Raw genomic sequence first — 27,087 nt, forward strand, 5'->3', positions numbered from 1 at the left:
AGGTGAGGTTTTTTTTCTTATTTTTATCTAAAGTAGCACGGTTTGTGAGAGAGAGAGAGAGAGAGAGAGAGAGAGAGAGAGAGAGAGAGAGAAGGCACACACAAACGTTTAAAGATAATATAAAGTTATTGCTGAATTGGTAGACAGAGCAGAAATGAATTGCTCTGGACCAGAAGGTATAAGCATACGCTTTATGTGAAGAAGCTATTAGAAAGAAACAGCTGTATTCTGTCAGAGCCATGCCTGTTGCTGATACACAGTGAGTTAGACAGTAATAATAAGGGTGCAATGCATATATTGATGCCAAGGCAGTAGTAAATGGAATAACACTACACTTACGTGCTAAGCTGGAACCGAACAAAGTTTTTAATGTTATTGTAGATTCCTTTCCCTTCTTCAATAGCTGACCTGTAATTACAGCCATTTGACATGTTATTTCCTGGAAAAGGAAATGCTACACTGCTAACAAAAGTGAATCAATGATAATATCAAATAACAGGCTTTCTTTGCATCCATTATATTACAGCCACAAGAAAAAAAGTTTCCAAGATCTGTAATACACACATTAAAATTGTGTCTAAAAGATACTATCAACAGTATTATCAGCCCAACACACTGTACATAATTCACTTTTAAATAATGAAAGAAGAGAGGGGAGACAAGAATGACTGATAAGAGTAAATGGAGATGATAAGGATAGCTGGAGGAGATAAGGAAAGTGTGTAGATGAGAAAGGAGAGGGGGGATGAGAGGGGAATGGAATGAGGAGAAAGTGCAATGGGAAGTGAGGAGAAACAAGAAGGGATGAACAAAAGGTCTGACTAAATTTCTCCAGATATTTTGCACTGCCCCTACTCTCTCCTTTTACTGTTTAACAATACTTCATGTACAATCATGCTTTATAATAGCAAAAACATATAGCACTCACATTATTGTGTGGAAATCATCCTCCACCAGGATCATGTCAGCTGCCTCTTTACAGACATCTGTTCCAGCCTTGCCCATTGCAACACCAATGTCTGCAGCCTTCAGTGCAACAGCATCATTTACACCATCCCCAGTCATGGCAACCACTGCACCAATATTCTGCAGACTCTGAAAAACATTAAAACAAGTTCATAGGAATTCAATAGCTATATGCCACTTGAAGAGTGAACTAGGGTTTTGCTTCATTGACAAGAGCTCTCTTGTGCTACAGAAACACAGGTTGACAAATAAAAGTGACAGGGACTGGTGATACTGGTTACAAAACCTCACAAGAATCACAAAGGATCCAATTATCACTGCCAACCAGGGCCAGGACAAGGCTCTCCAGCACCAGAGTTAGTGATTCCAAAGTGCACCCGACACTCCTCCCACCTCCAAACACCCCCCCCCCCACACACACACACGTTGTGCCCATCAGAGTATAGGTAGCAGAGGGGCCCCTGGTAATAAGTAGATCACCCTCCACCTAGTGTATGTTGGCCTTATCACACCCCCCCCCACGAATTTAGAAAGCATTATGCCCACCCCACCCATCCCCCCCAAAAAGTATAGGTAGCCAGATTACACCCAGTAGAGGTGGCCTTATGTCCCCCTCCCCAGTATAGGTAACCAGAATCCCACCAGTATAGGTAGCCTCGCCTTAACAACTATAGGAAGCCCTCCAGTATAGAAGGCCTTATGTCCCCCACAGTATAGGTAGCCAAATTCCCCACCAGTATAGGGAGCCTTTACTTCACTCAAAGACCAAAATTAGCTCTGTAATCTGCAGCTAAAAGGTTTCTATAATCCCCAATACCTATTTTCACAGAGAAAGTAATAACTTACCTTTACAATTTTTAACTTGTGCCTGGGACTGGCTCTATAGAACACAGATACCTAAAAAAAAATTTAAAAAGAACACTAAGCAATTTATATAGTTCTGGGCCATGGTTGATTAGTATTTTATAGGTTTATCTAAAACAGCGGTGGCAATTACATTTTCAACACTAAGCATAATTAGATACCATGTGTATTTACCAGAAAAAATAATTATATAGGGCTTCTGGGCTTCTTTACCACTGAGACTGACCTGAACCACTTAAGGACTGCAGTTATAAAACCCCTTAAGGACTAGACACTTTTTTCCATTCAGACCACTGCAGCTTTAATGGTTTATTGCTCGGTCATACAACCTACTATCTAAATTAATTTTACCTCCTTTTCTTGTCACTAATACAGCTTTCTTTTGGTGCTATTTGGTGGCAGTGACAGGTGGTGACAGGGGGTGATTGATAGGTGATCAGTGGGTGATTAGAGGGAAGAATAGAAGCAAGCTATGCACTGGCGAGTTGATCAGAGGGGGCCTGAGGGCGATCTGAGGGTGTGGGCGGGTGATCAGGTGCCCGCAAGGGGCAGATTAGGGTCTGATCAGATGGGTGGCAGTGACAGGTGGTGACAGGGGGTGATTACAGGGGAGAATATATGTACACAGTACACAGGGGGAGGGGGGGGTGGTCGGGAAGGATCTGAGGGTGTGTGTGTGTGTGTGTGTGTGTGGGGGGGGGGGTGATCAGGAGCCCCCAGAGGGCAGTTTAGGACCTAATCTAAAATATAGCGTTGACAGATAGTGACGGGGTGATTGATGGGTGATTAGGGGGGTGATTGGGTGCAAACAGGGGTCTGAGCGGGTGATCAGGGGGGGCCTGAGGGGTGCTGTGGACGATCAGCGGGCAGGATCAGTGTGCTTGGGTGCTTACTAGGGGGGCTGCCTCCTGCCCTGGTGGTCCCTTGATCACTGGGACCACCAGGGCAGGAGGCAGCCTGCATAATACGCTTTGTATACATTACAAAGCGTATTATACGCTTACTATGCGGCAGATTGGGGGTTAACAACAAGAGTTGAACTTACCCGGGGCTTCTAATGGTCCCCCGCAGACGTCCTGCGCACGCGCAACCACTCACCAATGCTCCGGTCCACCTCTGAAAACCACTGCGCCTGTGTGGCCCATGTCCTTGTTCCCACTGACGTCACCAGGAGCGTACTGCACAGGTGCAGACCCTACTGGGCCTGCACAATACACTCCTGGTGACGCCAGTGGGAGCGTGGGCACGGCTGCGCAGGCACAGTGGTTTTCCGACTTTGAAGTCGGAAATTCCATAAATGAACCGGATGCGGGGGCAGGGGCATCGTCGAGTGGCTGCGCGGGCACAGGACGCCTGCGGGGGACCATTAGAAGCCCCAGGTAAGTTCAACTCTTTTCCCCCTACCCCCTATAGTATTCCTTTAATTAAATGAAATGTCGTATATACACTAATCTTGGGGCTGGAGGAAGAGGGCTAAAAGTGGTGCACACAAGACTGGAAGGCACTCAGGGATGCCCTTTCTCATGCGAGGCAACCAGGCAATCATATTTTTCATCAACAAGTCTCACAGTCCATCATATTTCAACAATAGGAATGATACAATCTAAACCGTTCCAATATGCAGCCCTATACACTAATCCAACCACCCCTTCTAAGCTCCTCCACTTTCTCTATCCTCTAGCAGCCTCCACTGCTTTAACTGAACATAGGCCTCTATTCGGTAAAATACTGCATTCTGTATTTTACACTTTTTTTTTTTCAAATTCACAAAAGATTTTTTGCATGAGGTAGAAGTTTGGTAATTTACCAAACCCTGCATGACCAGGGTCGCCCCACTAGTATTTTTCATCTCTGTGGTGCTTATCTTCTTGTGGTTTAGTAATTGAGCTGGATATTCCAGCTGTACTGTACAAAAACTACTGATGCATTTATGGTCCTCAATATTGTCTATTGTATAGTAACTCTGTATGATGCCACAAAGTATGATGGCACGATACAGTATAAACAATGTGGCATGCAGATTTGGCTAAATATTTGCCGAAAGGTCACAATTCATTGCTAGAGCACCGTATCCACAGTACATTTTTGGATCGCAACACTGTAAATGAATTACAGTTGTGCTTTGAGAAGACATAACACATGTATGGTAGTTGATGGACTTTTACTGACCTTTGGTACAATCTGAGAGAGGTGCTGAATGTCCATTGCATCTACCTCTTCTCCAGAGACAGACTGCAGGCCATTGGAATAGAAACCCAGACGGCTAGCTGCAAGAATCAGAAACTAATGGTGAGACATTATATGCTACAAACACCTGTCAGTCTGCCTTTGTATTAAACACAAATGGCTCACCCCTTCATTCTCCATAAATGGTCATTAAAGCGAATCTGATATGAAAAACTAACTATAACAAGTACCTTGTCTATATATCTTATCTAAAGATTGGATAGTTTACACAGCAAATCTAGCTGCAAACAGCTTCAATAGAATATGATTTCTTCTTCCTGTGATACAATGAGGGCAGCCATGTTGTTTGTAAACATTACATAGAGGCAAGGTTATCTGCATCTTGAGCACTCGGCCTGTGAAAAAAACCTACCCCCCCCCCTCCTCCTCTGAAATCTCTGGCTAGTAATACCTCCCCTCCTCCTGTCCAGAATGAGCTCCCATAAGCCCTTGCTACTGTCTGAAAATGCCTTGGCTCTCTGAGAACCTGTGGGCGAGGCTCGTTTAGTTTACAGGGAATTAGAGTATTAAAACTAAAACAAAAAAGTATTTGGCTTGAGGAATGCCCTATAAACAATAGGAAAGGAACACAATTATGCAATGAGTAAAAGTTCATCTCAGATCCACTTTAACAACACCAAATGCCCAACCACAACGTCCTAACCCTGTCAATTAATGCTAACTACCCCTAGCCCAATGACCTAACGCTAATCCTATTAATCTCCTAACTGTAAACAATACTCACCTACTATTGGTTTTGGCTCCAGTATAAACTGATGACAACGCCCATAAATTCTTCATGGTGCACCAGTGTATGCCCAAACTGGGCACCTGCAGCTAATCCCTTTGGTTATTCTAGTGTTGAATGTTTGCCCGGAATCCACCCACTGTGGATTAGCCATGGCCTACTCACCACAAGCGTACGAATTAGGTGACAGTCATCCAATGTATGCATGTAGCTTTTAGGCAATAACTCATTCTAAGGAGAGCTTAGCTTCTTGAAGTATACAGCGCACAACAGTTAAACCAAAGTTAAACAATAACACTTACCTAATTAAATTGAGAATGTGAGTAACAAGTATAATCTGCTTTGCAATATAAGCTATCACGTTAACTAGCCACCTGGTTAATTTTAAGTATACATTCAATATGACCTTGCCAAGTGCAGTCAGTAAAAAGCACTCATTGCAATCAGCTTCCATTTAATGTGATCCCTACAACTTAAAATGCATTGTGCATGCTTAAAAGGCGAATTTACAAGGAAAATTGACAGTGCGCACTCCAACATCATTAAAGCTAAGAAGACACCTATAAATACAATTTATATGGTAATGCATGAAAGACCCAAGTGTTTAATCACTTTTGCTTAAATACGATAGACAGAAAATGCAGTCCTGCTCTAAACATTAGAATGAAGCAACACACACTGTTTATTTCTTTACCTATGGCAACAGCTGTTTCCTGAGAATCTCCAGTAATCATTTTAATGGCAACCCCAGAGTGTATGAGTGTAGTAATTGCTTCCTTAACACCAGTTCGAGGAGGGTCAATTATGCCTACCAGACCCAAAAATGTCAGCTGCCCCAATTCTGGACCAGATGCTAGTGCAATAACTGCAAAGAAAAATAAATATGCTATAGTGAGAAAATATATTCTGGTGAGATAAACCACATCATATAAAACTGACATTATTATTTTGTATTTTTACGGCGCCACCATATTCCGTAGCGCTGTGCATAGTGCAAAACAAATATTGGGGAACACATATACATGAGAAGTTCAAGATACTGTGCGATCATGACATCCAGCAATACAAGTACAAAATACATACACGATTAATGCGTGGTTTGAGACATCACTAAAATTGGCACCTGTTCATATGATGAAAATAAGAAACAATAGGAGAACATTCCTGCCCTTGCGAGCTTACAATCTTAAGGACCATGAATAAATATATTGACTCAAGAGGGCGTACTCAAGCCTTTATGAAGATACAATGTATGCAGTAACAGCAAAATACGATTAAAGGAATAACATCCTCTGACACAGAAAAATCTTCTTAGGTGTTCTTTTGTGCGAAGGATACATAGCTGTGCGCTTACTAACTGTAGAGTTTTGGAAAATAGCCCATGAATGTTCTGTGCTGTTGATGAACAGCCATTGGTCTGATCTTCCAGTCTATAAACTTAGAGCTAGAAAGAGCTACCAAATTAAATCAACTTGGGTTGCTGCAAATGGTGTTAGAGGATTACAATCAATGAAAGTGATCAATGTAAAGGTAAATACAGTACATGCACCAAGACAGCCCCTCAAGTGATCATATCTTCCTGCCCAGCTATACCCTATACATGCAAATCTGGGACATTAATACAGACTCTGCAATAAACAGACTGAGCATGTATTCATGGGCTTGCATTACAGTGACAGAATTAGATGCATTAGATTATTACATCTCAGTCTGGATTATGTTTAACCACTTGAGGACCACAGTGGTAAACGCCCCTAAAGACCAGGCTCATTTTTACTAAAATGGCCACTGCAGCTTTAAGGCCAAGCTGCAGGGCCGCACAACACAGCACACGAGTGATTTCCCCCTCCCCCTGTTCCCCCCACCAACAGAGCTCCCAGTTGTTTTTTTAAATAATTTTTTTTTTTTTTTTACACAAACCCCTCCCTCCCCCCAGGCGGCCAATCCTGGCGATCGGCTGTCATAGGCTTCTGCCTATGAGAACCGATCACTCTCTTGTCCCCCAGGGGGACAGCCGTGTCGCACGGCTGTCCCCAGTACAGCGCTGCTGCTGATCGCAGCGCTGTGCTGTGTAAATAGACGGCGTTCAGACTGCAGACGGGGCGGAGCTCCGCCCCCGAGAAGTAGATGCGCGCGCAGCCTGCGCACGATCTCCTTCAGTAGCCGGCTCCAGGACCTGACACCAATCGGCGATAGGCGGTCCTGGGGCTGCCGCCGCGACCACGCCCGTTGGCGTGGGGCGGTCTTGAGGTAGTTAACCACTTCAGCCTGCGGGTTATTTTCCCCTTATGGACGAGAGGAATTTTCATATTTCAGCGCTTCTCCATTTCATTCGCTAATAACTTTATAACTACTTATCGCAACAAAATGATCGATACCTTGTTTTTTGCCTCCAATTAGGCTCTCTTTGGGTGGTACATTATGCTAAGTATTATTTTACTCTAAATTAATTTTAATGGAAGTAATAAGAAAAAAAATGGAAAGCATTCAATATTTCTCAGTTTTCGGCCATTATAGTTTTAAAATCATATGTAAAACTGTGGTTAAAAGCCACACATTTTATTTGCCCATTTGTCCATGTTATTGCAATGTTTAAATTATATCCCTAGTACAATGTATGGTGACAATATTTTATTTGGAAATAAAGGTGCCTTTTTGGTGCATCCATCACTAATTACAAGCCCATAATTTAATAATATACCCTCTTGACATACATAAAATATATATATATATATATATATATATATATATATATATATATATATATATATATATATATATATATATATATATATATATATATATATATATATATATATATTATTCCCTAATATCTGTAGGTGTAATTTTACTATGTGCCCACAGTATGTCCTCACACATTTTCTATTGCGTACAATAGGTTCGCAAATAGGAAGTAATGCGTGGCTGTGTTACTTTGGAAGTGACGCAGGCATCTCATTGATGCTGGCAATCACGGGGACCTAGAGGGGAGATGAATTAATGGGAACAAAGTCCCCATTCATTAACCTAACAATCGGTGATGGGAGCAGCGGGACCAAGCGAGCGAGAGGAAGCGCAGCCGCACGATCGGTCCTACATTTGAGAATAATCACTGTTTTTGAACAGAAACAGTGATTATTCTCGTTGCACAAGTACAGATTGGCTCAGGGGACTTCCGCCTGCACGATCGCTTCGCAGCCCCCCGCAAACTGCACAGACAGCAGCACCAGCCGTGGACATGAGACTCACATCATGCGGCTGAAAAGGTTAAAGACAAAACAAAAAAAACAAAAAAAAAAAAAAAAGTTATTTCTCTGGGTGCATAAAAGCAACCATAACACAGTCAATTCATCAACCATTTAGGTACACCATTATATAAAAGTATAACAATAATAATATACCTCGTAGCCCTGCAGAACCCATGTATGCAGTCTCCTGCTGGTACAGGTCTCTTTGCTGTTGGGTTAGAGGCAAAGACTGTCCTTTACTGCAGTAGCTTGTACAGTATCGAATAACTTGCTCATATGCACCTTTCATAAAGCAAACTTCTGCTTTATCCTACATTGGAAAGACAATTATATATACAAAGTTAGTTTCATATGTGTACATAGCAAACTTGAAAAGTGCCTTAAAACTCTTTAAAACTCATATACTGTAGGTCTTATCAACAAAGATATTGCCAAGCTGGAAATAATCTTTGAGCCTGTAATTCTGGCCTGGATTAATTAGAAGGGCTATAATAATCCCCCCCCCCCCCCCCCCCATCCATCCACGCTTGCCCTTCCTACCCCTACAGTGGTCAGTAGTCTCCCCCTCCTGTAACAAATGACTGCTGTAAAAACACTTGTGCCTCACTTACTCCAATCACTGTACCTAGAAAACTGTATGGCTCTAGCTCCTGTACCATTATTATGCAGAGAGTACAGCAGAAAACTATGGATGTGGTGTCCAGAGCATTGTGCCGATACTGCATTTGTGGGCAAGGTTTAGGACCTGTTTCCACTACACGCAGATTCTGGGTGCAGAAAAACTGACTCCAATGAATGCCTATGGGCCTGTTTCCACTAAACGCGATTTTTCAGATGCAGATTTCCCATAGGCATTCATTCATTCAGAGTCAGAGGCATTCAGAGTCAGAGTATTTTTGTACAGACGCCACAGCCCTGCCCACTTCAGCTCCTTTGACCTCACTTTTACTAACCCACTATGCTCGCCCAAGCATGGAAATATTATATATATATATATATATATATATATATATATATATATATATATATATATATATATATATATATATATATATATATATATATATATATATACACATACATACATTTTATATATATATATATATATATATATATATATATATATATATATATATATATATATATATATATACATATACATACATAATATATATATATATATATATATATATATATACACACACACACACACACACACGCTTCCACTTCTCTAGGTCAACCACTTTACAACACCTCTCCTGCACATCCTACAACAAGAAACCACCTCTTACCTATCCGATAATCCCACTATAAGGTTTTTCTCATTTACCTGTCTTGCCAATCCCCAATTTGTATTACCAAGGTTATCAAAACAGCATACCTGTTGAGTTCTGTGCACACATTTCACCGCCATCCACTTTTGCTCAGAGCTAAATGGATATTCTGCTCTTCGGATATAATCATGTCGAAGCCCTTCAAGTCCCATCTATTCATAACAAAAAAGGTGTCACATTGTCAAGGAACAACATAAAAAATGACATTTCAAGTGAACTACCTCGAATGATAAAGAATTCTTATTACATTGAAGTCAAATTTTAGTTAATTATCTGTGTGGAGTTTTGATTTTGAACAATAGGAGGCTATATTCATATTTACTTGCCAATTATATTTTTAAATGCTGAAGGATAGGATAACTAAAGAGTTGTTATAGCTACATATTCTCAATACATTACAGTGCAGTAAAGTGAAAGTTTTAAGGCCAAGATTCCTATTATTTCAAGTCAACTGGGGAAGTTTCTGGAAACCAGCAAAAGTGGAATTTCACTTTGAAAGTGGAACAAATCTGGTGTATCTTTCGAAATTTACTAGTCATGAGGGAGGATTTGGCTACGAATGGTCTTACACTTGAAAGTGTGTCAAATTTACAACTAAATCTTTGATTATGCAACATAGCTGTATGGCACAATTCCGGAATACGTGCCATTTGTACTCTAATCACGTAAGGCTGGCACCACAATAAATAGTAAAAGTTCTTTATTGATAATTCATTTAAACGACATTAAGTCCATATAAAAGTGAAAAAAGTTATGGCCATGGCGACAGCCTGCTGTTTCCAGCTTGCCACCCTTTATCAAGCCATATAGCCCTCATATGACTATATGGCTTGAAAAAGGGCATCAAGCTTGAAACAGCGGGCTGTCGCCATGGCCATAACTTTTTTCACTTTTATATGGACTTAATGTCATTTTAACGACTTATCAATAAAGAGCTATCTTTTACTTTTTTTGTGGTGCCAGCCTTACTCGATTGCTGATTGACTGGTCTCGTTGGTACTGAGACTTTGGGCTTGGGCGCTCTACAGGTCCTTTAGCCTGGGTGCTCCTCCATCACTTATTTCTGCTATTTGTACTAATAATATTTTGTTACTTTTTTATTCAATAAACATAATTAAATGTAGGAAACAAATACAAAGAATGGAACTAATTGTGTTTTTTTTTTAAAGCAACTGCTCTACCTTTCTCCTAAAATAAAAAGAAAGCCACTCTGTTGATGTCATAATGTTAGTAAAAGCAGTGTATAAAGTCCCCACTTAGTATAATGACATGGGGGGGGGGGGGGGCAGCTATATAAAATAACATATTAAGACAAATACCGGTAACTGAAACAACACACATTTACTAAATTTGTTACCAAAATGCATTACCTAACATTTACCACTAGATGGTACTAATCACACATGAATAGACACTGAAGCGAAAAAAAATATGATACCATTGGTTGTGTAGTAGAGGTAATTACTAGAACATTGCTAGCAAAAAAAAATATTCTCATTTTTATTTTCAGTTATACAGCTTTTTTTTGTAACATTGCTTCATTCTGTAATATTTGCAGTTTACACATTACTCAGCATTCTACAGGCCCTAAAAGTTTTTTTACAGAACAGGAAGTGAACTTTTGATCTGTCCTGAACTGTTCTCTGCAAAGGAAAAACAATACAGCTGAGATAATTTAATCTGAAGTCAGAGCTCTCAGCAACTTTCAAAGTGGCAGAGCTCAATGGCTATTTGCATAGATAACAACTGGAGTTTCTTAACTCTTCCTGACTGGAAAGAAATATTATGCTGGGCATACACCGCTCGAGAATGTGCCGGTATCGAGCCAGCGGCTCAATGCCGATGCATCACCGCTCGTCCGCACGTGCACACAGATCGATTCCTGCTCGTCCCCGCGGGCGCGGCTTATCAGCATTTCGTTTGCTCCCATTGTTCTCCCCGCCGGTATCGAGCGCAGAATCGATCCGTCTGTGTATCGGACAGGTTGGAAATTATCAATCGAGCCATCAGCGGAGAGCTTTGGGCTGTTGCTGTCTCCTGCGTTGATCGCCACCTCTCCCCCGCCGGGTAGAGGCGGCGATCAGCGTAGATGGACGTGAGTAGAGGCAGAGCAACAGCCCAAAGCTCAGCCTTTACACGGAAGCGCTGCCAAAATCTTCCCCGGGCATTCCGGTGGGTTATAGTGAGCATTCAGCCGCGGGGATGCAGCGTTTCAGGTGGGTCATTAATACTTAAAAGGAATATGAAATAAAAACTGGGTTTTTTGAGACTTCAGAGAGTCTCTTTAAAGTGTACCAGAGATCTTAATAACTAAAGAACTGATACTTACCCAGGGCTCCTCCCGTCCCATAAACACGTCTGAGTCCTCCCGTGGTCTGCCGTGATCAGCCCGGTAACTTGCTCAGTCGGGTCCAATCTGGGTCTTCTGCGCATGTGCAATAGACCCAGACTGGCGCGACTAAGCCTATTACAAGGGCTGATCACAGCTGAATGGCAGACCGCGTGAGACTCATATGTGTATATGGGGCGGGAGGAAGCCCGGGTAAGTATCAAATCTTTAGTTATTAACCACTTCACCTCCAAGGATTTTTTTCCCTAAAAAAAAAAAAAAAAGCAACTTTCACCTGTCAGCTCGCTCACATATATATCTTTATATATCTATATCTATATATATATATATATATATCTCTATATATATATATATATCTATATATCTATATGTATATGTATATGTATAAAAACTTATCACAACAAAAGAGTCTATGGCCCAGTGCACACCGAGCGGTTTTTGGAGCGATCCGCCGGCCGCATTCGCCTACAAAACCGCTTGTCTAATGTATTGCAATGGGATGGTGCACACCGGCGGTTTGCGGTTTTTGCCAAGCCGCAAACGCGCCTCCTGCTGTGCGTTTGCGGATATCGGAAGCGTTTTGTCCTCAATGTAAAGTATAGGAAAAACGCAAACCGCTCTGAAAAACGCTACTTCAGAGCGGTTTGCCAGGCATTTTTGTTACAGTAGCTGTTCAGTAACAGCTTTTACTGTAACAATATGTGTAATCTGCTACACAAAAACGCACCCAAAACCGCTAGGTATGTTTAGAAAACCTCTCTAAACATACCTAGAATCGCTCTGAAATCAGCTCCCAAAACCGCTAGCGTATTGCGGATCTGCTAGCGGTTTTGGTGTGCACTGGGCCTATATCTTGTTTTTTTCGCCACCAATTAGGCTTTCTTTTGGGGGTACTTTCTGCTAAGAATTTTATCCTACCTGCATTTTAACAGAAAAAAAGAGAAAAATGGAAAAAAATGAATCAGTTTTCGGCCATTATAGTTTTAAAATAATACATGGTACCGTAATTAAAACTCACATTTTATTTGCCCATTTGTTCCTGTTATTGCAACGTTTAAAATTTCTCCCTAGTACAATGTATGGCGCCAAAATATTTGGAAATAAAGGTGTATTATTTCAGTTTTGCGCCCATCACTAATTACAAGCCCATAATTTATAAAGGAACAGTAATATACCCTCTTGACATACAAAGTTCAGTCCCTAAGGTAACTATGTATTTTTTTTTAATTGTATATATTTTTTTATTGTTTATTTTTACAAAATACATTTTTGGGTAACTATTGGGGAGTGTGGGAGGTAAGGCGTTAATTCTACATGTAAAAATAGTTTGTTAATAGAAAAAAAGATGTCCTCGCGCATAGCTTTCCTATGCATAGTATTACTACGCAAGCAAGAAGCTATGCGTGGATGTGTAAGTATCCGTTTTTGTGAATGGCGGCATCATCTCCTAGAAGGCGGCGGGCATTTACACGGGGACTCCGATCATTGATCTCCTGGCTAACGGGCACAGGGGAGGGGGGGGGGATTGGGCGAACGGGAGTGCACAGCAACAAGGGACATAGTAGCTACATTCCTGCAAGAATATATGAGAATTTGCAGGGACGTAGTTACTCATCCCGGGGGAAGTCTGAAGACAAATTTTTAAAGTGGACCTGAACTCTTAAAACAGAGAGAAATGCACCCTGTATGTATTTAGAGAGCTTAGCCTGCTTAATTTCCCCTCATTTGTGTCTTATCACAAGTTTTAATTTGATCTCTCCTCTGTGTCATGACTGCCATGGCAGAGAAGCTCATTTGAAAGCACAGGATGTTAACAATATGTCTGCTACCATGAATAGGAAAGTAGAAACGGTGCAGATTTATTTTAGGATTTGTATCAGCTATAACAGAGAAATGTTTTTATGCTGTTGCGTATCCTTTAGGGCTCGTTTCCACTAGTGCGGCGTGCGCCTCGCAGACGCACGCCGGCATTGAGCGGGTGGGCGGGATCGCAGGCAAATCCCATGAGCCGTGCCATGCACGGCTATGGGATTCGCAGCCTCCGCCGCAAATTCTGCGGAGGGTTCCGGCCGAATCACTCCCGCAAGCGATTCCGCCGCAGCGTCGTCATCCCCTTTGGCAGAGTTTCCCCGTGCGATTCATGTGCGGGGAAACTCTGCGGAATCGGAAACCGCGATAGTGGAAACGGGCCCTTAGAGCAGAGGGGACATTCTGAGTCCAGATCTGCTTTAACCTCTTGAGGACCACAGGCTTACAACCCTGTAGTGGCCAGTCCTTTTTTACAATTCAGCACTGTGCAGCTTTAACAGATTATGGCTCGGCCATAATTTTTTCCGTTTTTAGTAAAAAAAAGTCGAGTGGTTGCCGTGGCAACCAACCAGAACCGTCGCCATGGCAACCAACCAGAACCGTCGCTGTGGCAACCAGCAGAGCCGTCGCCATGGCAACCAACCACAATAGTTGCAACCAGCAGAGCAGTCGCCGTGGCAACCAACCAGAACCGTCGCCATGGCAACCAAATGGTTAACGTGACAACAAAATGGTCGCCACGGCAACAGACCAGAACCGTCGCCACGGCACCCAACACAACCGTCGCCACGGCACCCAACCAGAAAGTCGCCACGGCACCCAACCAGAAAGTCGCCACGGCAACCAACCAGAAAGTCGCCATGGCAACCAACCAGAACGGTCGCCATGGCAACCAACCAGAACGGTCGCCATGGCAACCAACCAGAACGGTCGCCATGGCAACCAACCAGAACGGTCGCCATGGCAACCAACCATAACAAGAAGGCGTAAAGAGGCACCCAATGTAGTATAAAAGAGTTAAAACCACTAAAAGCTAAAATGTTGAGGTGGCTTACCTCATAGACAACTCACTTTAAGAATATTAAGTTATAAGCACAGGAAACGCGTTTTGTGGGAACTACCCCACTTCCTCAGGCCAAATAAAGTGCCACTGCAGTCTGCCGCATTAGAGGCGCGGCAGACAAACTGCAGTGGCACTTTATTTGGCCTTAGGAAGTGGGCTAGTTCCCACAAAACATGTTGCCTGTGCTTATAAATAAATATTTCTTCTTAAAGTGAGTTGTCTATGAGGTATGCCACCACAACTTTTTAGCTTTTAGTGTTTATAACTCTATTATACTGCATTGGGCGCCTCTTTACCCCTTCTTGTGTCATACTCCTCCCCCCCCCCCCCCCCCTTCCACTATCCAGTGAGGGGAGTCCCATACACCCAGCCTGAGGTGGAATCCCACCACCTCACGGTCCTAGAGTGCACGTGGTTTTACACTTAGAGAGCAACCGCCTCCAGGATTGCTGGTATACCTGAGTGGAGCCAGGTTGAAGACACTCCACCTGTTCGAAGTGGTCGGTTGCCCCGCGTGCAACCCACCTTTGTGAGTATTCCCTTTTTAAACAATTCCATTTATCCATCCATCTGTGACATACTGCACAATTTGGGCTCCTGTTGTCTGTGCGTTTCTTTTCCCAGTACCCCATATAACCAACCATAACGGTCGCCACGGCAACCAACCATAACGGTCGGCATGGCAACCAACCATAACGGCCGCCATGGCAACCAAAACTGAATTCACTCCAAGCCCAGTGAGCGCGATTGTGAGCGAGGCAACCGCGTGCTCGCGCAGAAGATGCCAACCTCACAGGAAGCGGAGCTGCGGTGAAGGCCATATTGGCTGCCAGGGTCTAGAGCACATGTGTCGAACTCCAGGCCTGGAGGGCCAGATCAGAATCAGAATCATTTATTTCGCCAAGTACGTCGTGAGTTGTACCCGGAATTGATTTTGGCACAACAGGGTCGGTGGTGGTACAGTACAGAAATTGAACAGGCAGCATACAGTAGGTACACAGTAAATACATATAACGCATACATATATACGGCGATACATACAGTAGGTACAATGCATAATTACAGAGTAAAGCAAAACAGGTAGAGAACCCATAAGAAATGGACCCAAAAAGAAGGATCAGGTGGACATCCGCTGCCGTCTATGGCACTCAAAACGCTTCTGCAGCGATACTTTGATTCAGATGCCCCTGGTCTATCTTGGGGGAGAGAAAGAGAAAGATATACAGTGCATAAAGGATATATACAGTACAGTGCATACCATGCATGTGCACAGATAAGGGCATGGATAGAAGGATAGAAAATGAAGAATCCAGATGAACCAGGGGGGTAATCCGCTGCCTTCTATGGCACTCAAACGCTTCTGCAGCGATATTTGAATCCATGCCAGTGTTTAGGATGGACTGAGAAAGAAAAGGTATGTGTTCTACCTGATGGACCACACCATTCCTGATTCAGACCCATCCATTCATTTGAGCTGTATCAAAAATGTGTGAGGACCCCGGCCCTCGCAGGACCGGTTTGACATGCCTGGTCTAGAGGAAGCCTCCGTAAGCAGTTTCCCCCCCCCAATTTTGCTCAGATCTTACCCATTACACCTAATCTAGTTTCTGCCTCTGACAAAACCACATAATGAAAGACCTGCCTATTCAAATGTTTTATTCTGCATAAATTACTGCTATGTCTCTATTATGTAAAGTATGGCTGTGAATGATGCTAACAGCAGCTGCAGTATTGTCTTGAAGCTTCCACTTTTTCGTAAAACCTGCCTATTGTACCCCATAAATATAGAGTCCAGGACTTTCTGTAACCTAAGGGCTACAATTGGAGTGTATAACTTCGCATCAGCATTTGTTATTGAAATTGGTTGGAATTGTGCACAATCTAGATGTGTTTACCCATCTTTTGGCAGGACAGATTTTGCCGCCTTATTTATTTCTTTTTAGAAAATATGGTATTAAACTATCTAGACAACAGTAATAATGCTAACCATTATGCCCAATCTCTTTCCTGCCATTTTAAATCCTTAGTTGTGATGACAGCTGGATTTGTGCCTGATGCATTACATCTATGGAAGAGAAACACAAATTGGATCTCAAAAGACATCAGATTATATCCATTGTCTTTCAGGACTAATTACAAATAGAGAAGTGAGGGAGAGTGCTGTTATGCATCACAGGATTAAATCTTAGAACAGCGCATAGGATCATTTTTTTAAAGCTCTTTTTTTCTGTTAAAGAGTAGCGGTCAGCCATACGATCTCAGGAAAAAAAAACACAAATATATAAGTAGATAAATACTTGCTCTACTTACATATCATATGTATTGCATTGTCCACGTTATGACTGTGAATTTTATAAAGGAAAAGTAGAGAATCCTATTATAGACAGTTTACATATTACTGTGGCTATTTTGAAGCCAGTCGTGATGTAATATTCGCCCTTAGTCTCCTCTGCCTGATTTGCCCCCCCCCCCCCCCCCCCCCCTTCACTATAGAAAGTGCATTGTTTCAGCCTGAGAAATTTTGGCCAATCAGAGAGGAACAGAGGTGTGGGAGGGGAAAACAGGAGGGAAAGAGGCTACAGCCAATCAGGCTGCATTAGTTAAGTCTGAGGGGAAGTAGAGAAGCAAAAAAAAGACAACCCAGCATGCCCTGCAACTTCTCTTTTGTGTACTACATTTTCTGTGTACCAAATAAGAGTCATGTAAACTGGGGAATGATAATTTATCAACAAGAAAAGTAACAGTGATTTTAACTTTTGGATTGACTGATTAGCATCCTTATTACTTGTTTACCAGATAAAAATAAAGAATGATTTATTGATTTTATGCCCGACAGTTACTCTTTAAAGCGGACCTTAACTCAGAACTTCCTCTCTGCAAAAAATGCAGTAAAAACACAAATACAATACAAAAAAAAAAATGAGGACATGAGGGACTGAAATGCAAAAAATAGAGAGGCCAGTAAGACAAAGAGGTCCAACAGCCCAGCTTGGCTGCCGAGCCCCTATATAGGAACCGAGAACCCTCCTACCCATAACCCCAACCCCAAAATACAAACAGAAGAGAAATGAGAGCGAGAGGGAAAAAGAGAAAAGAGAAAAAGAAAGGGAAAAGAAAGGAAGATAGACCCAAACCATGGAGGCCCACTAAATCCGATCAGTTTTCACTCCGTTGCCACTCAGCTGCTTCCGTCTCCATTTCCCCATATTCAAACCCCCCCCCCTCCCCCCCCCCCTCCCCCCCCCCCCCCCGGTTTTCCCATTGCCCCCAATGCAGTGCTTCAGTATTCGTTTCAGTTTCGCTGGGCAGTCCAGAAAGATTGCTGCAGCAGGAAATTTGCGGTCCGTTCAACGGATTATGCGGAACGGATCTATTTTAACAGACCAATGTCAATGGATCCGTAGGTTAACATTGGATACGTTTGCACCCGTTAGGATCCGCAAATGGACCGTTTTTTACTGCCAGTGTGAACTGGGCCTTAACATAATTATTTCTTTGTTACAGCTGATACAAATCCTACAATAAATCATCTGCACGGTTTCTACTTCCTTCTTTTGTGGAAGCAGACAGATTGTTAACATCCTGTGCTTTCAAATGTGCTTATCTGCCATGGCAATCAGCTGACACAGGGGAGAGATCAAATTACAACTTGTAATTAGACACAGATGAGGGGGAATTAGACTAAACTCTCTAAATACATACAGGGTGCATTTCTCTCTGTTTTCCTTCTGTCCTGTGCAAATGTTCAGGTCCACTTTAAAGAGAAACTGTTTTGGGTAGTGTTGCAATGATCTACATCCTACAACACACTACTTGACAATACCGGCACAAAGACAAAACCACTAAGATACAGTAACTATATTAACATAATATAAAGGTGCTGCTGCTGCAAAAGAAAAAAAAATACTTGTACAACAAAATGTTATCATTCACCTTCATAGACAGGGATATCAAAGCCCCTTCTGTTGGCTTGCCCATTAAGGTATTATTCCTTATTTCTGCATCGTTGCACACACATCCTGCCTGCAAGAAGAAATTTATAAAAATGATGTACATTCCACACCAAGTTATCTGTACAAGTTAAATTAAAGGTACACTTCGACATGGTCTTTAATGACTGTTAATTTAAATTAATTGTTGACGTAATGCATTTAATGAGAATTGATTTAGAGGAGTGGTTGTGTCCAACAGTGTGGTTATAAGAAAGGAGAACGTAACTGAGAATAACGCACTGGCTCTGCAGCCCCTGATGAGGGAAGGACGAAACACATTGGTAGGAGCCAGTGCATTTGACATAATTCATTGAGCTAGCAGCCTTCGGAGTAAGGTAGGATGCATGAATACAGGGAGTGCAGAATTATTAGGCAAGTTGTATTTTTGAGGAATAATTTTATTATTGAACAACAACCATGTTCTCAATGAACCCAAAAAACTCATTAATATCAAAGCTGAATATTTTTGAAAGTAGTTTTTAGTTTTAGCTATTTTAGGGGGATATTTGTGTGTGCAGGTGACTATTACTGTGCATAATTATTAGGCAACTTAGCAAAAAACAAACATATACCCATTTCAATTATTTATTTTTACCAGTGAAACCAATATAACATTCACAAATATACATTTCTGACATTCAAAAACAAAACAAAAACAAATAAGTGACCAATATAGCCACCTTTCTTTGCAAGGCCACGCAAAAGCCTGCCATCCATGGTTTCTGTCAGTGTTTTGATCTGTTCACCATCAACATTGCGTGCAGCAGCAACCACAGCCTTCCAGACACTGTTCAGAGAGGTGTACTGTTTTCCCTCCTTGTAAATCTCACATTTTATGATGGACCACAGGTTCTCAATGGGGTTCAGATCTGGTGAACAAGGAGGCCATGTTATTAGTTTTTATTCTTTTATACCCTTTCTTGCCAGGCAGGCTGTGGAGTACTTGGAAGCGTGTGATGGAGCATTGTCCTGCATGAAAATCATGTTTTTCTTGAAGGATGCAGACTTCTTCCTGTACCACTGCTTGAAGAAGGTTTCTTCCAGAAACTGGCAGTAGGACTGGGAGTTGAGCTTGACTCCATCCTCAACCCGAGAAGGCCCCACAAGCTCATCTTTGATGATACCAGCCCAAACCAGTACTCCACCTCCACCTTGCTGGCGTCTGAGACTGGAGCTCTCTGCCCTTTACCAATCCAGCCACGGGCCCATCCATCTGGCCCATCAAGACTCACTCTCATTTCATCAGTCCATAAAACCTTAGAAAAATCAGTCATGAGATATTTCTTGGCCCAGTCTTGACGTTTCAGCTTGTGTGTCTTGTTCAGTGGTGGGCGTCTTTCAGCCTTTCTTACCTTGGCCATGTCTCTGAGTATTGCACACCTTGCGCTTTTGGGCAATCCAGTGATGTTGCAGCTTTGAAATATGGCCAAACTGGTGGCAAGTGGCATCTTGGCAGCTGCACGCTTGACTTTTCTCAGTTCATGGGCAGTTATTTTGCGCCTTGGTTTTTCCACACGCTTCTTGCGACTCTGTTGACTATTTTGAATGAAACGCTTGATTGTTCGACGATTACGCTTCAGAAGCTTTGCAATTTGAAGAGTGCTGCATCCCTCTGCAAGATATCTCACTATTTTTGACTTTTCTGAGCCTGTCAAGTCCTTCTTTTGACCCATTTTGCCAAAGGAAAGGAAGTTGCCTAATAATTATGCACACCTGATATAGGGTGTTGATGTCATTAGACCACACTCATTCTCATTACAGAGATGCACATCACCTAATATGCTTAATTGGTAGTAGGCTTTCGAGCCTATACAGCTTGGAGTAAGACAACATGCATAAAGAGGATGATGTGGTCAAAATACTAATTTGCCTAATAATTCTGCACTCCCTGTAGACTGCAGGGGGAGGAGAGAGCAGAATACCATGGTTTCAATACCCAGCGCTCGGGTGGACGCTGCAAAAGTATACTTGTACTATCTTTGAATCTTCAGAATGTAAGTGCACATTTAGAATGAAAGGTGAGAAGGTTTTAAAGGATTTTACACTTTTTTGGTTGTATGCAATACATTGAGGAATAAAGATGAAGATACTGTAAAGCGCCAGGATCCAGTAATATGAAATTAACGTTCATAACAAGTAAGATAACCACCTGTGACCAGAGGTAATGTATTTTTGGCTCTATATGACACTTTCTCCCGCAAAAGGGAGGGGAAAATGTTTCTGTGTCTTACAAACCAAATGTTGCATCTCTGCAGAGTCAGTGACAATACAAAGAGACCTGTCGCAGTAACACTGGATGCAAATACGCGTCCAGTTACAGTTTCACAGCTTCTACAGCTTTAACCACTTAACTCTATCTGGACGACTAGACTCCAGATACAGTAGCAAGAAACAGTATTTGAACCCTATGGAATTAAACAACAAACAAACACTGAACACTTATATCGCACTTTTCTCCTGGCAGACTCAAAGCGCCCGAGCTGCAGCCACTAGGACGCGCTCTATAGGCAGTAGCAGTGTTAGGGAGACTTGCCTAAGGTCTCCTACTGAATAGGTGCTGGCTTACTGAACAGGCAGAGCCGAGATTCGAACCCTGGTCTCCTGTGTCAGAGGCAGAGCCCTTAACCATTACACCATCATTTAATTATATAGATTTCTGCACAAATTGGACATAAAATGTGATCTGATTTTAATCTAAGTCACAGCAATAGACTATTACAGTCTGCTTAAACTAATACCGCACAAATAATTAAATGTTTCCATATTTTTATTGAACACACCATGTAAACATTCACAGTGTAGGTGGAAAAAGTATGTGTACCCCTAGACTAACGGCATCTCCAAGAGCTAATTGGAGTGAGGGGTTAGCCAGCTGGAGTCCAATCAATGAGATGAGATTGGTTACAGCTGCCCTGTCCTATAAAAACACAAAGCAGTTTTGGGTTTGCTTTTCCCAAGAAGCATTGCCTGATGTGAATGATGCCTCGCAGAAGCTCTCAGAAGAGCTAAGATTAATAAGTGTTGACTTGCATAAAGCTGTAAGGGGTTATAAAAGTATCCCCAAAAGCCTTGCTGTTCATCAGTCCACGGTAAGAAATTGTCTATAAATGTAGAAAGTTCAGCACTGCTGCTACTCTCCCTAGGAGTGGCTGTCCTTCAAAGATGACTGCAAGAGCACATGATGCTCAGTGAGGTGAAGAAGAATCCTAGAGCTAAAGACTTACAAAAGTCTCTGGCATATGCCAACATCCATGTTAGCTAGTCTACAGTACGTAGAACACTAAACAAGAATGGAGTTCCTGGGAGGATACCACAGAGGAAGCCACTGCTGTCCTGACCTCAACCTGATTCAGATGCTGTGGCATGACCTGAAGAAAACCATTTACACCAGACATCCAAAGAATATTGTTGAACTGAAACCGTTCTGTAAAGAGGAATGGTCAAGAATTACTCCTGAACACTGGGCACGTCTGATCTGCAACTACGTCAAACGTTTGGTTGAAGTTATTGCTACCAAAGGAGGTTCAACCAGTTATTAAATCCAAGGGTTTACATACTTTTTTCACCTGCACTGTGAATGTAGGCATGGTGTGTTCAATAAAAACATGGAAACATTATTTGTGTGGTATTAGTTTAAGCAGACTATTATTGTCTATTGTTGTGACTTAGATGAAGATCAGATCACATTTCATGACCAATTTGTACAGAAATCCATATAATTCCAAAGGGTTCACATACTTTTCCTTGCTACTGTAGAGGGTGGTTAAAGCAACAACAGGAAAGAAAATACTCAAAATAATTTTGCTAGTACTGTTTCAACTATTTTTGGTACCTTTTCAATTGTTAAGTGCTGAAAATTTTAAAGAGAAGATGAAAAATTATCTCCATGAAAAAGCTTCATGAAGAAAAAAAAGTGAATTGATTAAGGGTCATAAAGTCAAACATATGATTCAAATATCATAACAATGTAACAAGAGGAGATATAAGAAGGTTATCACAGTAAAAACTGAAACACAAAGTAATGGAATGCTGTAAGGCGCATGTTCAGTATGGTTTGCTGTATGCTCCCGGTGAGCAGGAGCAGTGGTTTGCGACTTTAAAGTAGCATTTAAAGTAGCAAATTCCGGAAGTGATCCGGCGGCAAGGACTGGAGCATCGGGGAGTGGCTCAGCGGGCACAGGACATCTGCGGGGGAGCATTAGAAGCCCCAGGTAAGTGAGACTCTTTTTCCCACCCCATCTTACAGCATTCCTAACAAAACAGTAGCAATTTTCCTCATACTGCCATAGCAAATTTACTAGTCATTGAGGAGCACCTGTGATAATGATTATTAGACTTCAGACATATCAAGATCCTCTGCAACATGACAGAAAAATAGTGAAATAGCCAACAGGGAAAGTAGGAAATATAGATATGTTCCAATAAAAAAAAAAAAGAACCTTTATAATGGTGTGTGTGTGTGTGTGTGTGTGTGTGTGTGTGTGTGTGTGTGTGTGTGTGTGTGTGTGTGTGTGTGTGTGTGTGTGTGTGTGTGTGTGTGTGTGTGTGTGTGTGTGTGTGTGTGTGTGTGTGTGTGTGTGTGTGTGTGTGTGTGTGTGTGTGTGTGTGTGTGTGTGTGTGTGTGTGTGTGTGTGTGTGTTTTCAGATAAGATATCCATTTATCCAGGAACTAATTCCTTCCCATGGATGTGTTGTACATGTCCTGCTTCATATTGTTATCTAGTCACTGCTCCCATAGATTTCTTATAACAGTGGGACTTTAAAGCTGACCTGTGTCATTTTACTACAGTCATTAGAGAGGGTCAGTGAGATGCTGATTATTTTGAGTTCATGCCAATTTTATGTTAATTGCTTGCAAATGTCAGCAGCTTAGAATAGGATAATTAAAATGTAATAGCTGATGATTTTAATTGGTCCAGTTCCCAAAAATGTTATATGTATTGCATCAACTCGGCATTCTTGGTCATCTCTCATAGTGATTAGGGATGAGCTTCCATGTCCGCGTTTAGTTTCATATAAAATGGCAGCTATACACCTGCAGGCTGCAGCGGAGGTTAACCCGCTGAGTTGTTTATCGCGTTTCATATCACTCCAATGCTTCCTCCTTCTGGCTATGAAGGAGGAAACATTAGAAAGATGAGGAATGCAACAGCCAAAGGCAGTTGATAAGTGCGAGTTTAACGCTACTTTTGTTACCTGCCAGTGTGAAACTTCCGTTTCATAAGAAAATGTGAATGTGCACACAGACGTTCATCCCTTAGGCCAGTTTTACACCTGGCCAGTGCGTTCACACTGAATCGTCATTCATATGGCTCTGCGGCAAAATGCGCTGATGGTCATATGAATAGCACCGCCCCCTGCATGCCCTTCACTGCCCCTCACCCAGTGACGTACACCCTGCTGGACAGGAAGAATGTCACTGGAATTCCCGACTTCCGCATGGTAGTTGCGTCGTTCCGTGCATGGGAGCCGAAACGCGGCCAACAAATTTAACAATTCTACATCACTCATCGACTTCCATGCATTCCACCGCCACTGTGTCACTGCAGAAGTCCAAGGGCAATGCTCTGTTGACTTTATGGCGGGTCAGCGGCCAATCGGAAAGTGATCAATACTGAGAAATATAAAGCCATTCAGTAATGCAGTACTGGTCATCATATTGCTGGGACCGTAGTAGTATTTGTGAAATAGCTTATGCCTGCCAATAAACCAATAAAACACTGGGAGAAAGGCGTCGTTCTAGAGTAAAATAAATTAAAGACTATATAGGCTTATTAAGGTTCTTAATCGACCCCCCTCCCCGTCATGCTCACCGAGTCCCTAGAAAACTCAGAACTAGGGATGATAAATGAGATACAATTAATTCAGAGTTGCAGGGTTCTGGGAAATTTGTATGTAAATTTATGCCACTTGAAAATGGGCCAACTGAATTCCACCTTGATGGGGCTGGTTCATTTTTAAGTTGCCAAAGTTGACCATTCCTACTCAGGACATTAGAACCAAGCAAGTCTCAAGGACATCACTCTGGGTCATGCCTATTACATGCTCTGATCTCCTCCCCTACATATCATTTGAGCAGGGAGGGGAGGGTGCTATCGTCACGTGGCATAGAAAAGGTCACTGTAATGTTGGATCAGCATGGGGGAGCTTGTAAGATGGGGTGAAATTAGGACAACAACCACTGAGTGCCTTCATGCTTCAGAGATTGGTGGCTTTCAAAACCACATTAGCTGTTTAACCTCCCTAGGGTTACTGCTGATAACAGAGAGGTGCACTCTAAACTCAAACACAGCAGTTCTCGTGCACTTAGTATAAAATACTGCAATAGTGTTTTAACATAATGCCTTACTGTATTAAAATTCAGATCTAAGTACAGTAATGCATAAAGGTAGAATGTACCCTCATGTATAATAAATCCATTAGACAGTCTCAGCATCCAGTCATCTGTGCAGCTGGGGAAGAATTCCATAGCCTCTAACAATGCCATTTTTGGAATTCTTATTGGCCTAAGTCATGTTTACTGTTTTTGTCTACTGACCACTTCAATCACTTCTGTGGAAAATAATGACAAGGTTAGCACTGGCATAATGAAAAGCCCAGCCAAGCTATTCATCATAAATAATACACTCTCCATACAGAAGGTCATTGCTATAAATGTTTTACAAGATGCTGTGTAGTTACAATTCATTTATTTAACAGCAGCTCTGTCTGCAGGTCAAGCTTGAGACCTGGTATAAATCAGTTTGCCATGAAAAAGAAAACGGCCTATAAGGAATGGAAACTAAAAAACATCTTACCTCAACCACCTTGGTGATAGATTGATTAGAGAAACCATGAATAATATCACCATCAACAGTCACTTCACCAAAACGATTGTAGCCAACACCAGAAACCTAGCAAAGAACACAAAAATGTGATTGTTAAACCTAAGCTAAGAGGATTGTAAAAAAAAGTTGTGATTCACTGTTTAAATCAAACAGAATTAACACATACTTTTTATTTATTCATTTTCTAATTCCACCGACTCAGATTCCTCGTCTCTCTCCAGGCCCTAGGCAACTGCCTAAGTTGCCTTCTGGATGATCCGGCTCTGCATTTCAGCCATCTCAACCTGTCATTGCAAAGTTTGTACAAGATTCTCTGGAGCTCCATATCAGCCAGGTTTCAGCGTGTAGCCCTGTCACCTTGCAGAAAAAGGCCTCTGCCTTTTCTACATCTGATATGGAAAAATCCTGGGCCATTTTCTGCAAGGGGCAGAGCTATGCACCGGAACTAAGCTGATCTGGGGTTTCAGTGAATCTTATTAAACAATGTGTTGGGACATCCTAACTTTTAAGCATTAGTGTACCTGTGTGTGTTTTTTTATGTACACCAGGGATGCATTTAACTAAACTTAGGATATAGCTGTAGAGTAGCTGTTAAATAGAAATCATTGTAAGAGTACTTGTAGAATGTAGAAGGTGCAGACAGGAACAAAGAACCACGATCGGGGGCGAGGCAATCTAACTGTGGGTACAGCCAAGAGTGATGTGCAGGTACTCTGCAGGAGAATGAGGGCATTTTTCCTGCACGATCTAAACCAGGTTTATGGGTGATAAACAACCTCTGCGGTCAATGTGCACAACATTCCCAGTGGATTCACTACAGCTCTGCGTGGAGCACATATGTCTAGTATAGTATTAGGGCTCTTTCACATCTGACAACGCGAACAGGAGCCGTTCTCCTGCACGCGTTGTCTGCCTGCGGCGTGCCGTCGGGTATCTGCGGTGCGACGCAATCAGCGGCGGTAGCTGGTAATTAAACCCGACGGAAACCGCCGGCTCGCGGGTGCGTTGGAGGAAAAACTGCGCCGGGGTGCGTCGGAACCGCAACGCATCGAAACGCAGCGTCGAGTGTGAAAGGTAAAATGAAAGTCTATGGACTTTCATCTTACCTTGGTTAACGCAAACGGCTTCCGTTTGCGTTAACGCAGAAAGTCTGCCCTAATGTGAAAGAGCCCTTACTGCATGACCCCAAATGTAACAATGTATCAAATTAATGGATTTCATGAGCAAAATGAGTACATGCATTTGCAACTACATCAATGCAGAATTATATGCATCTCTTTGGCCATTCTTATTAGTGACACAACTACACATCAGGTTTTATTCTTACAGCAAATGTTATTTATTTTACATTAAAGTGGACCCAAATTAAAAATACAAGATTTCAGAAAATTAAATTATAATAATAAATAGCAGCCTTTTTTCATCTGCATGATGACAAATCTAAAATATTTTACATTTATTGGAGGAACCCCTCCCTTCCTTTCATATTGCCGGGTCAGAATCCGGCAGACTGGTGGAGGAGATAAACAAAACACAGGCTGCTACTGATGATGTCACAGGGGAGGTGATCTCAGCTAGTGTGAGATTTCACAGACGACTCCCCTGTGAGAGAGGGTAGCTGATGACAAACACACCCATGATCTAAAACCTCCTACTAAGC

The 27,087-nt window shown here is 42.2% G+C and overlaps 1 protein-coding gene across 3 annotated transcripts in view; it reads right to left on the reverse strand.

Moving 5' to 3' along the window:
- ATP2C1 (ATPase secretory pathway Ca2+ transporting 1) overlaps positions 1-27,087 on the reverse strand; it is a 217,961-nt gene that overhangs the window by 19,771 nt on the left and 171,103 nt on the right. For all 3 annotated transcript variants that reach the window (XM_068236270.1, XM_068236269.1, XM_068236271.1), the window contains 9 exons: positions 25,398-25,493; positions 18,542-18,631; positions 9,434-9,538; positions 8,206-8,362; positions 5,499-5,669; positions 4,000-4,097; positions 1,813-1,863; positions 929-1,095; positions 340-408 (listed from right to left, as the gene is read on the reverse strand). In XM_068236270.1, coding sequence (XP_068092371.1) covers positions 340-408; positions 929-1,095; positions 1,813-1,863; positions 4,000-4,097; positions 5,499-5,669; positions 8,206-8,362; positions 9,434-9,538; positions 18,542-18,631; positions 25,398-25,493 — 1,004 coding nt within the window. The remainder of the gene's footprint in view (positions 1-339; positions 409-928; positions 1,096-1,812; positions 1,864-3,999; positions 4,098-5,498; positions 5,670-8,205; positions 8,363-9,433; positions 9,539-18,541; positions 18,632-25,397; positions 25,494-27,087) is intronic.

The sequence above is a fragment of the Hyperolius riggenbachi genome, chromosome 5 (assembly GCF_040937935.1).
Source record: "Hyperolius riggenbachi isolate aHypRig1 chromosome 5, aHypRig1.pri, whole genome shotgun sequence".
Classification (NCBI taxonomy): domain Eukaryota; kingdom Metazoa; phylum Chordata; class Amphibia; order Anura; family Hyperoliidae; genus Hyperolius; species Hyperolius riggenbachi.